Here is a 14,592-nt window from a genome sequence, read left to right on the forward strand (position 1 = left end):
ACGTCCTGCCTGTGATCATTAGAAAAGTTAGAGTGGAACAAACGGAAGATTGGTACAGTAGGCTAATGACCATCAGCTTTTTAATATACTGTACTTTCTACAAGTACAGATCTAATTTTTGAACAAAATGCTTTTGTAGGAGACGTGGCAAAGTTTAAAATATTGAAGTCCATATGAAAAGAAGAAGAAAACAACACCAGAGAATGGATGTGCTACTAAATGTGTGTGTTTACAGCCACAGATGTGGGCCTAGAATCCTATGAACAGATGTTGCCACAAAGAAGTCGGAATTACATTTGCACATGCTTAGGTGCCAGAACCGTCTTCCAGATGCGGAGCAAAGTGCTCTGCGGGTCCGATCCCAGGGGCAGTACAGTCACACCAGTTTTTGGGTGCATACCCTGTTCTTCCTAGTGTCTTCTGTGAGCCGAACATAGTACTTGTTCTCTTCACCAAAGGTGTTTGCACCTGTGGCCTCTATTTTACTGTCAGGACTATTTGCTCTGTCTGTAAAATATCTAAATAGTAACCCAAGATGACAGGCTGGCTGACATACCATTTTCTTTTCTAAGTGCAGATGTGTTACTAAGAATATCCTTTTCCCATCCCTGCCCATCATTATTCCATCGGTATCCTTGCATAAACTCAGGGCGACTAGGAATGGGAAGCATACTCCATTGTTAGCAGATCATTGGTTGAGCATATAAAATATGAAAAATCTTACCTATAAGATGATGGTCTAAAATAAACTGTTTTGAACTAAGTAACTGAAAAATCAAGCTAGCTGATTTTAAGAAACCTAGTGGCAGTAGTTTATAATGGTCAATCCATACAGCTCTTGCTTTTGAACATTGGTGTAGCATTTACTAGTATTTTCGTTAATGTGCCTGCCATTTATTTAAAGGTGCTGAGTTTTGATTTCTTCACGTATAAAGTGGGCCCTATTTAACAAGTTAGTGATGGTGTGTCTGAGCAGGCTTAGCACACTTCAGTAAACGTTTGCTCCCTTCCCCTTTCTGAACTGCAAAGGAGCCAGGCGCTGTATATACTTTAAGGTTGTGTTCACATTCTCTCTTCGGACTGTGCTGACACTTCTGGTCACCATGACTCTAAGAGTGTTGAACTTACAGTAATAAAATAATAGTAGCACTTATGGAAAGGAACGTCTGTAGTACCTTCTGGCATGCGGAAGGCCTGAGGGGGAGCGGGGACTGCGACCTCTTTGGTTGACAGCCTGTACCATTAGCCGTCCAGTACAACTGATGCGGCCCTGTCAGAGACATGGGAAAGGAAATCATTGGTTCTGCAAAATAACTAACCGTTAAACACTTGATCCTCCTATTCTCCGTAAGACATTATCATCAAATCAATGTGCCAGCTTAGCAGTGACATCAACCCCTCTCGGAAATGTACTCTCCCTGAGTTAAATAAACTTTACTGTTTTATCTGGGATGGAATTTAAAATGACAGCCTCCCTGAATTAATTGTAATCTGCTAAGGTCTCCCTAACACACGAAGCTGAGTTGTAAAATACAGCAGCAGGACATTACTTTTCCGATGATTCCATTTTCATGGTCAAATAGCTACTGGTTATAGCTCATTTTGAAATCAAACTAGATGATTTTAGTTTTCCGTTAGATCTTTTCAGTAATATATTTATTCAGTGTTAGTAGTGACACTTCCCAAAACCATTTGTTACAAGAGATGCCGGCATGACAAAGTGAGCACTACGAGGTAAGTGCACACAGGGTGCCAAGGACACAGAGCGAGCACACGACACCGTGTGCACGAACCAGACATCTTGGAGATGTCATGACCCGAAGCAGTCAAGTACCTGCAATACGTGAATTATATGTAGGGGCCTATCTACTGAAAGCTACATTTTACCTCTGAAATTTGACAACTGAAAATTTGGTAAGTGCTGCATGTGGACAGACCAGAGCAATATTTACAAGACCCAGATGACACGAACAAATCACCCCTTGTTACTTTGGCTTTTTGTCGGAGCCCCTTTCTGAATTTCCCCTGCACTATACAAGCAGAGTGGCAAAATAGATGGTTTTCTCCTCCACTTTCTCCTCTCATCTCCCCGGAGAATGAACAGATGTACCTCTAAATTCTGACAATGGCTGAAAGGGAACAGCAAGGAAGGAAAAATGAGAAGCAGATTCATTATCTATCAGACTTAGGGGATTCTAGCTCAAGATTGAAGAGCGGCCCCCATGTGCCTTTATAGTCAAAATAAAATTTACCACTGACTCGCATTTTCATTCCACGTTGCCAGTATAGACAGATAGCAGAAGCAAGAGGTGTTCTGTATGGTCTGATGAACTGCTTTCTGAGCTCCACCTGTGAGTGGGCCGGGATGGGGGAAGGGCATGATGGAGGGAACAGGAGAAAACCCCACTGCAGGACTCAGTGGGGGCAGGGATCCAGCTAGTGGGGCTCGCCAGATCTCCCCAGGGCCTGGCCTTCCCGAGGGCCGTGACCGTTCAGAAAAAGCAAGGACACAGGAATGTAATGCAGACAGGAGAAGAATTAGGAATTACCAACGAGAAAGAAGTGGTCATAAGAAACTCTTAAGTAGTTTTTGTACCATTAGATATGTAAGTTCCTCTAGCATTCACAGTAGGTGCTGTCGAGGTCACAGTTCAAACACTGTCATTCCTGAAAATTTCCAAAAAGTCATGCAGTGTAACATTATGAAGGGGAATTATTTCTAACTTAGATTAACTGTAGCTCAAGTTCAGGCCACATCATATAGATTCTTGTATGCTGAGTTCTTGGCAGACAGTTGTGATTCCCTAAGCTAGCTTGAAATCTGAAATTAACTTCATCTAACTCTTCCAAATGTATACCGCTACAGAAAACCTGGTGACTTGCTTAGAAGACACCCATTATAAATCACCTGTCTGACACATCCTGATAGATACTTTAACAAGTGAACACGTAAGAGCCATGATTCTTTTTTTTATTTAATCCTCACCCAAGGACATTTTTGCATTTATCTTCAGATAGAGCAGGAGGAAGAGAGAGAGAGAGAGAGAGAAAGAGAGAGAGAAACATTGATGTGAGAGAGACACATCAACTGGTTGCCACCCACATGACCCCAACTGGGGCCGGGTCCAAGCTGCAACCAAGGTGCGTGCCCTTAGCAGGAACTGAACCCAGGTCTCTCTGGGCCAAGGGCCATTGCTATAACTGCTGAGCCAAACTGGCCAGGGCGCCATGATTCTTTTTGGAGCTTGAGGACAAGACAGTGTATGTTTTTTTTGTTGTTGTTTTTTTGTTTTTTTTTATCCTCACCCAAGGACATTTTTCCATTTTTTGTACAGATAGAGTGGGAGGGAGAGAGAGGAAGAGACAGAGAGAGAGAAACATCGACGTGAAGGGACACATCGAGCGGCTGCCACCGCACAACCAACCAGGGCCGGGGACAAACTGCAACCGAAGTACGTGCCCTTAGCGGGAACCGAACCCGGGTCTCTCCGGACCACAGGCCGATGCTCTAACCGCTGAGCCAAACCGGCCAGGGCTATGTTTTGTTTTTTTATCAAATACCTTAAACTGTACTGACATATGGGATGTGGCTTCCTTATTATTTTTTGTTTCAACAAATAATTTTAATTTGGATAGGTTAAAATAGATTTCTATAATCTGGATAGACTTTTTTCCCTTGTGGTTTAAAATCCAGAGGATCCACAAGGGAAGTTAATATTAACTAATATTTATGTAGTTAGAAAAAAAATCCTCTAATCTGGATTTGAGTCTAGTCTTGACTTTCCTAAAATTGTGGACAGATCCCTGAATTTATTCAAGCTTTGTTTCTTCTTCTGTAAAAACTGGGGTCTGGCTCATAAGAATCGTGTAAAAATTAATGATATAACCTAAGATGATACTGTAAATATGAAATGGTACAGTAGTCCCTCCCTTGTCCATGGGGCATACATTCCAAGACCCCCAATGGATCCCTGAAACCTTGGATAGTATTAAACTCTGTACGTTATGTTTTTCATATATGTGTGTGTGTGTGTGTGTGTATATATATTTATACATATATACACACATACACACACACCTATGATAAAGTTTAATTTATAAATTAGGACTAGTAAGAGATGAACAATAATAACTAGTAACAAAATAACAGTTATAACAATATACTGTAATAAAGTTATATGAATGTGGTTTCTCAAAATGTGCTGTCTGTACAGTGTGAATACGCTGGACAGGGACGATTCATGTCCCAGCGGGACAAGTGGGACATCACACTACTCAGTGCACGATTTAAAGCTTATGAATTGTTTCTTTCTAGAATTTTCCATTTAATATTTTTTGGACCACAGTTAACTGCAATTATTCAAAGTAAAACTGTGGATAAGGGGGACTAGAGTATCCGATGTCATTAAATTCACCATTGTTGGTACTGTGTCATTGGGTCTGAGACAGACATTATTTGTTCACCGACAAGGTGATTTTTAGGGGCCCCAGCAGCCTGGCTGACTCCAGTCTAATTTTCCAAGTGGATATACTTGGCTTAAGGTATGTTTACCTCCTTTTTAAAAATCCTTTCAAATACCTCTTTTAAGCAATGGCTCCCCTGCCCCTCAGTGCTCCTAATGCTGGGGTGAGCCCCAGGCACTTTTGTGTGACACGCCCGAGCTCTGTTTTCAGGCTGGGTTTGTAAACCAGTTCCGTCCTTTACAGCTGAGGGACTTCAGGCAGGTCGCTCGACTAAACTGCCTAAGTTTCCTTATCTGTGAAACAGAACCGTAGTTAAATCCCTCGTGTGTTCTTATGAAGATTAAATGAGTTAATAGTTGTACAATACTTGGTACTGTGTTTTGCATATACTCAGTGCTCAAAATGTTAAATTATTACAGCACTGAATATAGATGTAATAACAACAACCAGATGGATATGAAGCATCCTTCAGAAGTGGTTTGTTAAAAACAATTTTTTCTCCATGTAATGGAGTTCTTTCCCTCCCTCCCTCCCTCCTCTCCTCTTTCTTATTAGGATGTAATTTACTCCAAAGGGAAAACAAAAATACAAAATACTCTAGCACAGGAGGCAGAATATGTAGAGCGCATATGAAGCTTTTTAACTTTAGCTGGTGCTTGAAAGGTGTCAAGCACACAGGTGTACTCAAGGTGTGTGTTTGTGTGAGGGCTGCATGTGAGGTGTAAGATGAAAGGTAGCCTACCCCACTCTAACCTTCTGAGGATGCTTAGGATAAGCTCTGCCTCCTCTCCTGTCTTCAAAAAAAAGGGTAAACAGGTTGGCATACTACTATAAACATTACACATTTCTACAATGTTTTCAAGATTTTCACTGCTACTTCTTAGAACCGTATGCACAAATACTGCCAAAGATATTTCCTTAACTTCCCAAATTTAAGAAAAAGGAATGTTACCATTTGTCACCTTTTTTTTTTTTTAATCCTCACCCAAGGCCATTTTTTCCATTTTTTGTTCAGATAGAGTGGGAGGGGGGGAGAGAGAGAGAGAGAGAGAGAGAGAGAGAGAGAGAGGGGAACATCGACATGAAAGGGACACATCGAGTGGTTGCCACCTGCACGACCCAACCAGGGCTGGGGACAAACTGTAACCGAGGTACATGCCCTTAGCGGGAACCGAACCCGGGTCTCTCTGGACCTCAGGCCGATGCTCTAACCGCTGAGCCAAACCGGCCAGGGCCATTTGTCACCTTATAATTCCTACATCATTCTTCACTTCTGAACACAAAGGGGGAAAGGTAGAGTCTTTGGGGTCAGAATTATTAATTTGATAATAACAGCATTGGTTAACTTTAGGGTGGTCCCAAAGTAGGTTTATAGTTGTGAGCATGAGAAACATACACAGAGATTATTCTTGTGTTATTATTTATTAATCACTGAATTATTTCCATATGAACAACTGTAAACCTACTTCTGTCCCTGTATATTACCAATGAGTAAATGACCAGGAACATGTAAAAAGCATTTTAATTTGAAAAGAAAACCCAGAATTCAGTGAAAAGATGTCTCCAGTGTGCAGGTTTTTAAGTCTGAACGTCATACGAGGGAGAGCATGCAATATTAGCATTAAACAATTTTAATCAAACTCATGTGCCAGTTAACGCTAGTAATCATCATAATTATCAGGCTCTGGTGCACATTAATGCTGTTGGATTTGCTGTTAACGTTCTCATTTCTTTCTGCATCATTATTAACACATGAAGTAATAATGGAAGTGAATGTTTAAAGTGAAGCTTGAAATGAGTAAAGCAACCCTGTAATGCTAAACAAAACACAATCAACAAGCTATCTTTTTAAATTTAACTCAGCTGTGTTACTTTTCTATTCCAAACAAATCCAGAGTTTAAAGCTATAGTACAATAAGTTTGAATTCTTAAAGTGACTCTGTATTAAACTTCCCCTTGTAAAGATGATTTGATGCCCCAGGCAAGGCCAATTATTTATATAATATGGAAATAACATTTATATTCCCTAGATTATGAAATGTAACTTGTGGCACACAGATCTTCATAAAAGCTTGCCACTTGTATACATAATGCAATTTGAGGAAACATCAAACTGCAAAACAGCCATTCCCAAATCCAAGTGCAATACAGAGTAACTTAGCAACGCAACAAAACAAAGTAAAACATTCGTGTTTTGATTTAGTTGTATCCTAAAGGCAGGATTAGAGTCTGAAGTCAGTTGTGTCTGTGACCCTCATTTTGGCATCATGTTCGCTGCAACGCTATGCAGTCGCCTTATTTCACTCAACCGTGTGACTGCCTCGCTTTTTCAGGAATTGCCTGCGCAGCACACTGAGCCCCGCGGCCCCCACTGTGTGCTCTGTCCCAAGGAGAACTGGATGTAGTCAGCACTACCTAATGTATGTCCTATTCCCCAGAAGATTAACCCAGGTGGAAAAGTATTCCGAACTCGAGTGTTTTCCTCTTTCTTTGGTTCTCACCCTTTCTCTCTTGGCTGCTTTCTGTAATTATTTCCCACTGCTCAGGGAAGCGCTGCTGTCTGTGTCTCATTACTGAGCCAGTTTGCACAGCCTTTCCTCTCCCCTGTGGTCACATCATGTAGACTACAGTGCACCAGAAAAAAGAGGTGTCCTTGTCTCCCTTTCAAACCCAAATACTTTAAAAATGTGAACACTTAAGTACAGGGCGTCAAGGAAGTAGGGAGTCAACTTCAGGTTTTTGTTGACTATGTATCTTGAAAATGTTCGTTTTTACTTTTGAAATTTTTTTCAGTGCCTACTATGTCATGCTTCTTTTAAATCATGTTTTAGTTCACGAATTTTAAGAATGGCAAAATAGTATACAATAACAGGTGTTAAAAAGTTGAGACTATGACACTGTTACACATTTCTATTATGGTATTCCTGAGGCAACAAATGATAACTCGTGCCAAGGGTTAGTAGAAAATGGTCTGCCACAGGTCATGGTTTAAATGCCACTTTTCTGATGGGCAGTGAAGTCCAACCCTGTTTCTAGGTGACGACGCACAAAAGCTTCAGCTGGTATAATGGACATACATACCTGCTACGGGAGACCCTGAGATACGAAAGGAGTTTTACTCTTGAAATTAAAGTCAACCAGGCAACATGCTCAGAGACTTGAAACAGTGACTGACTACAACCAAGTGCTATAATTATAAAATTCTCTCAATTTTAGGCCTAAATGCCCACTTTTAAGATTCCTAGTTTCCCCTCCTATGCCTGCCTTTGGTCCTGTGGGTGGAGGAGATGTTAGCTCCGCCCCCTTCATTACAGTAATGGGCGGATCCACTAACCTGGAGGCATGGGAGTTCTAGGCACTAGGAACTGCTCTGGTTACTGTGACCCTGCGTCCTCGGAGTCCCTAGCTCCCTCAGAGCAGTCCTGTCACTATTCGCTTAATCACAGGTGAAATGGAGTCTCCTGTGAGAAGGGGGCTTGAGGCACCTGATGGAAACAGGCCCACTTCTTATCTTTCTGTCTTCTCCTGAGAGGGGAGTAGAGTCCAAGAACCAGAGAGGGTTAACGTGGGGCTTCTCCCCGGATTTGGCAAAGAGGTCACTGGGCCGGTGGGGAACGAGGGCAGTGACACGCTCTGGGGCCTCCTCTTGGCCTGAGCGTGCGGGGCGCAGAGCAGCTGCCCAGCTTCATGTGTGGCTGTCAGCTGCGCGGTGGGCGGGGCCTGCGCGCCCGCCCCGCCCCGCCCCCCAAGGCCCACAGCTGTGGCACAGCCGCGTCACCCTTTCCCACCCGGGTGTGAAAAGGAAAAGCCAGGAGCTCGGAAGACCACACACCAGCAACATTTTGGGTAGACATTCCATCCCAAACTGACTTGCTTACTGTGTCTCAGTCCTGTGGGAGCCGGGAACGGAACTGCCCCTTTCCATCCCAGTTCCACAGGCGTCTGCCGACTCCTTGGGCTGCTATTCTAAGACGGGGTCATTAGGGTCTTTGAATTAAAATAATGACAATAACTAGCATTTGCTGAAAGCACAGTATGTGCCAGGTACATGGAGTATTTTACATGTATTATTTAAACCCATAGCATCATTAGCATTTCACAGAAGAGGAGCAGCACAGAGAGGCTAAGTGGCCTGCTACAGACCAGTGGGTCAGGAGTGGCACTTGCAGCTGAGGTCTGCCGGCACCGGAGCCCACGCTCTTACCCCGAACGACGCTGTCCAGTGCTGTCAGCACCGCGCGGCGTTCTGGTCGTATCCCTTCCTCTTTTTCTGTTTACAAGGGGGATCTTCAGCGCCCCCTCTGATCTAATTGAATAGTTTCAATGCTCAGAGACCTCCAACCCTGCACACTGCAACCTGTGCGGTGAGACCTTCCCCTTCAGAACTCTTCTACATGTAAAAATTCATTAGTACAATCTGAAGACTAGAAGCAGACTCACAATCATAGTTTTACATTTTTGTTCTATAAAACGGCTTACTCCAGTAACAGCTTCAAACAGTTCCCAGGGAAAAATGCCTCAAAGTCAATAGCAGGATCCTGGTACTGCGTTTAAGGGACCCAGTTAATTATGTTTCCCTAACATATCCCCGCCTTTCTAGGGGAAAGAGGAATAAGGAACCCAACAGGAAGAAAAATTCACATTTTGTTGAGTTCTTCACTTTTAAAGAGGCAGAGAACCGAAAACACAGTAAGAAAAAGCAAGTTGAATGTTTGCTCCCTCACACACACAAATAAACATTAAAATGTAACTTTTTAGTAAAAGTTGTGATTTTGACTGTTTTTCAAGGTGATGGTCATGTATTCTTTGATTAAAAAACTAGAATCTCAAGAAAATGTGTTAATGTGGAAACTATCCGTTGACATGGAAGAGTTTGAGGTTCATTCTAATCTTAACATTACTGCAGAAATATCTTTATATAAAAATGTAATGGTAGGATAGGAAGAAATCTGAACAAACAAAAGTTTTAAATTTTGCTAAAATTATTTGTATCACCTTCTTACACTAAATATTTCCTTCAAAAGAAAAATGAAATGATATAAGTAGATCAGAGATTTTAAAAAAATGACTTCAGGACAACTTTCATTAGCTACATAATTAAAATTGTTCATTTAACTTCCTTTAAAAAAAAAAAAGAAAGCATGTTATTTATATGACTTCCGCAGACTTTGTGAAATTATCCTGACACATCGAGCTCTGAAGGTACAAAATCACTTCTTGCTCTTTTTTGTGTCCCCTGTACTGAGCATAGCAACTAAAATATATAAGATATGTGATAAAAAAGAATTTGCAGTTTGGAATGGTAACATGAACCAGGTAGCTGCCTATTAAATTCTAAGTAGTCAATTGATTTGTTAACTCTATCTAAGGGCAAAAACAAGAGAAAACATTTGGATGGAAACAAACAAAAAATCCTGAATACTACATAGTAGTCCCCTCCTTATCTGCAGGGGATCCATCCCAAGACCCCCAGTGGATGCCAGAAGCTATGGTTAATACTGAGTGCTATGTATACTGTTTTCCCTCATGCACACCTGTGATAAAGTTCAATTTATAAATTAGGCACAATAAGCAGTTAGCAACAATAACTAATAATAAAATAGAACAATGATAACAATAGTATAATAAAAGTTATGTGAATGTGATCTCTCTCTCAAAATACCTTCCTGTACTGTATGTATGAACAGCTTGGCTATGCTGGATAAGGGAAGATTCAGGACCGGGCAGGACAGCGCAAGATGTCAGCATGCTACTCAGAATGGCGTGAAATTTAAAACTTATGAATTGTTTATTTCTGGAATTTTCCATTTAATATTTTTGGACTGTAGTTGGCCACTTGTAACAGAAACCATGGAAAGCAAACCTGCAGATCAGAGGGGACTACTGTATATAGGCAATATCAGAATTAGAATGGACACTTACACACAACTCATCCTTTTCTCTTTGTTTACTTCATAACTTAATTTTATCTGAAATGATATTTTAAAAATTTATTTATTTTGTTTACTGACTTATTTTCTGTCTCAGACGTTGTCTTTTCCACCACTTTAACCCCATTACCTATGACGTAGGTGCACATATTAGGCTCTCAATAATATTGGTGGAAAGAATGCATGCCTGGACCAGAATTGCTCATATAGGAAAACTCTAGTGGAATAAATAAATGCACATAAAAAATTTTTTTCTATCCCCCAAAGCTGAGATAGATGTAGAAATTGAAAAAATAGTTTCAAGACAAAGAGGTACGACTCCAGCTTTTAATTACACAGTTCCTTTGTTCAAATATATGCTGTAAGCACCAGACAGATGACCTCTGAACCGCATGGTGGTTGGGGATGCTGAGCCCTGCAGTTAAAAAACCTGCATACAACCTTTGACTCCCCCAAAACTAATAGCCTCCTGTTGACTGGAAGTCTTAGGGATAACATAGTCAATTAACACATATTTTGTATGTTATCTGTATTGTATACTGCATTCTTACAATATAGTTAAGCTAGAGAAAAGAAAATGATAAGGAAGAGAAAATACATTTACAGTATTTACTGAAAAAAAAAAAAAAAGCAAAATAAAACACATCCATGTATAAGTGGACCTGTGCAGTCCACACCTGTGTTAAGGGTCGGCTGTACACAGAACTGAATCAAGACCTATACCCTTCTTTACCTGAGGGTTTGCAGCCATAATCGTGTAATTCCCATCATCGTCTAGTGTGGAGGCCGCGGTGTGGAGAGAGCATGTCCCGTCAAGATCTCTTTGAATGATGTAGTGATCATTCTTGGGAGAGATCTGCTTTCCATCTTTAAACCAATAGATCTGTGAAAGGAAACAAGATTAAAAATTGAGGATGTGTGTCGTACTACCCTGTTTGGGGGAAGTGATAAATAATAACTGTAGTCTGCAGAGCTGAAATGTTAACCAGAACATCTGAATAGGCAGCTGAGTTTTGAGTGAAAAAGGTAGATAACAAGCAAATTTAATTCTGTTTTAGTTTTTAAAAATTATGTATCTTTTACTTTCTCAATACCTACTTACATACTTATTTTTAGTCATATGTTATTTATATAGAGAGATCTATACTGAATGTTGACAGTGATTATTTTTCTTTTGACTTCTTTCTAATGTCAAATGTACTCAATTAAAATATATTACTTGTAAAGTGAAGGTAAAAAGGTTAGAGAACAAAAAACAGACCCAAATTTGAATCATTCCACTGCACCATTAGACAAATACAACGGGGGGTGAGGCCACAGTGAGGGGTGGTGGCTGGATATCTACTGCTTTAATTCTGGGTCAGGAGCATATGACCAGAGGTTGAAAGTTTGCCAGCTCTTCCCATCACGTTAAAGAAAACACACTCGTATTTAAATGTAATCATTCTCAAATAATATTTTAACTTGGGTTGATAGTAAAAAAATAATAATAATAATCCTGGTGAAATTAAAGTTTTCAAATGATCAAATGATCTCTTCTATAGATCCACCTTCTCTCACCTTTAGATAAAATCACTGGTCAATGGATCGCTCATAATTCAGTTATTATTTTTTAGTTAGTTTCTGAACTACACAGGGGAAAGTTAGGGCCATCATCATGAATCACAGTGCCAGCAGCCCTGGAGTGATTGAGATGCTGAATTAATGTCCACACCTACGCACCTCCAGACTTACCGTTAGAGAAGACAGTAAATCACCCCATTTTTAAGCCACAAGTTCTTGGTTGTCTGTTTTATTCCTTGCAACTAAAAGCATTCCTGACTGAGTCCCAAGAGAAGAAACCTCCTTTAAACCTCAGTTTTTAAAATGAACTTTTTCCTTAATATGAGTCAACATGCTAGTTGAGACCAACCACACTGGCATTCAAATTCAACTCCCTGTCAAAGACTTTGAATCTGAAAAACCTTTTTGAAACATCCATTTCCCAGGTAGGAAAAGGCCGGAAACATATGGAATTAAATAAGTGCATGAATAATTAGGGTCTGACTGCTGTAACTTTCCCAACCTCTATTTTTCAATTAGCTCCAAATCTATAGAAATTATGTTTTTTAGTTTCCAGAACCTAAAAATGAATCAACTAGATGAATAACTCTTAGTTCTAAAAAATCAAATTATATAAAGCATGATACTTCATAATTACACTCTCCTTAGTGGTTTCATGATTGCTGATGGAACAGAGAAGCTGTGATTAGTCTCCAATTACTTCCTTTTGCACTTTGCTGCTATGCCAGTTTTTCAGAATCACTTCTCTCCTTCAAGCATATATTTTTTTACCTCCATTATACTTGGAATACAACTTTCAAATGAAATTTAAGAAATAGTTCCAAAATTTTACCAAGACTGCTAATGGGAAAGGGGAGGAGAAGGTACAAGAAATGGAAACAGAGTGAATTAGAAATTTGTTTCAGTTTTCTCATGTCTCAGAACAAGCATGTCAAGGGCATAACAACTTTTTTTAAACATGAGCTTAAAAAGGATGTATTTTTAAAAACATAATGAATGTTCAATACTTTAATAATCTTAATGTAATTTATATATCGTGCAGAAAAAACAATTCTTCAATAAATCAGGGACGGAAGAAAAAGAATGGCAACGAGGGAAGGAGGGAAGACAAGGAAGGAAGGATGAGGGAGAACATCTCTAATGAAAAGTTCTAAAAAAAAATTAAGCCTCTTAAAGCTGTGAAACATTTAAATTTGTATCAGAAAACATATAGTGATGTTACAGACAACAACCCATCTTCAAGTTGAAGATAATATCCTTTAAGAATAGGAATCAATCTTAGAACTACCATCAGTGATCTTAAGAATTGAATAAAGTTTTAAAATAATATGGAATCCTTTTGTAAATATTTTGGAAATTCAAGATACAATTTCTTGTTTAATGTCATTCATAAGCTGCAAATTTTTGTTTTAATTCATGTATTTGGTGTTATGTTTGTGAATACACAGCAATTATCGAAATTATGCCAAGAATATAGTAAAGTTTTCTCTAATAACAGTTTTTTTTTTTAAGTCTCATTTAAATAGGGGATGGATTTGGGTTTGACAATTTAAGGTGTTTTTTTCCCCCATGTTTCTCTGACTGTGGGGTTGGGATTTGGTTTTAGGGGAAACTGTGGTGGTAAAATTTACCTTATTGAGAAAACAAAACAAGATGTACAGACACTGACACACAGAAGTTTCAGGTATTGTCCTATCACTTTCCTCCTCCCATCCGACTGATTCTCATTTCAGCTCGTGTGTTCTTCATTTCTGTGTGCTTATTTTGCAACTGTGCCTTGTCTTTGGTACTGTCCTGTTCTTTCTTAAACTTTCCGTTCCTTTAAAAATTGCTTCAGTCATTTTGAAGTTATTTTATAGTCTCAAGATTGTTCCACACTGTGTAATTGACTTCTGTTTCCCTATTTCTTATTTATTTCCTCATATGGGTTTGTAAGTTTTCACTGGGAACTCATTTTTCCTCCCTCCTACCCTGTAGAAATCTGATAGCCCCCAAATTGTGACAGTGTCCTATGGGTCAAAATAATTTTTGCTTGCTTCTACCCCAAACCTAAAGATTTGAATCCTCCTGGACTCCGTTTCCTGTTAATTTCTCAGCCTTATCATGTGATAGTGTGAATTTGAAGTTTTTCTTTTTTTTAATTCTTTTCTCTCAAGCTAGGGGGAAATGTAATCCTGTTATCCTTTGATGGGCTACTAAGCAGTTATTCTAGTCTCCTTTTAGAGAGGGCAACTTTGTATCTGCATTTCTATGTATCTGTAGGGAGAGGTCCCAGCTAGGTCAGCCCAGTCCTCCTGAGCACCAGATGTTCCTTTGATTCTCCTTTTGCAACAGTGTTCCCATCTCCCCCTTTTGTAAATATAGGATGTTTTGGTTTTGGAGATGAAAGATCTGAAGTTTTTATAATTAGCAGTAAGCTTACTTTTCCATATACTTTTGCATATGGAACAGTGCATGGGGTTCATGTGCAAGCCACTCACCAGCTCTCTACCTTGGGAAAGTTAATTAGCCTCGATGAGCTCAGGTCAGTTGTTTGCAGTTTGGGAGTAACAGTGATGACATCACATGAGTAAATGATGGAGGTGTATGAAAAGCTCCTTGTCAATTATCCAGTTATTTCTGTTCTACTCTACTC

General features: G+C 39.8%; 1 protein-coding gene across 1 annotated transcript in view; it reads right to left on the minus strand.

The window, feature by feature from the left end:
- Nucleotides 1-14,592, minus strand: part of PALLD (palladin, cytoskeletal associated protein) — a 377,267-nt gene that overhangs the window by 7,846 nt on the left and 354,829 nt on the right. Inside the window, exons 14-15 of the mRNA XM_036241570.1 lie at nt 11,128-11,277; nt 1,176-1,270 (exon numbers count right to left, since the gene is read on the minus strand). Coding sequence (XP_036097463.1) covers nt 1,176-1,270; nt 11,128-11,277 — 245 coding nt within the window. The remainder of the gene's footprint in view (nt 1-1,175; nt 1,271-11,127; nt 11,278-14,592) is intronic.

This window comes from Molossus molossus, unplaced genomic scaffold (genome assembly GCF_014108415.1).
Source record: "Molossus molossus isolate mMolMol1 unplaced genomic scaffold, mMolMol1.p scaffold_m16_p_4, whole genome shotgun sequence".
NCBI classification, from domain to species: Eukaryota; Metazoa; Chordata; class Mammalia; order Chiroptera; family Molossidae; genus Molossus; species Molossus molossus.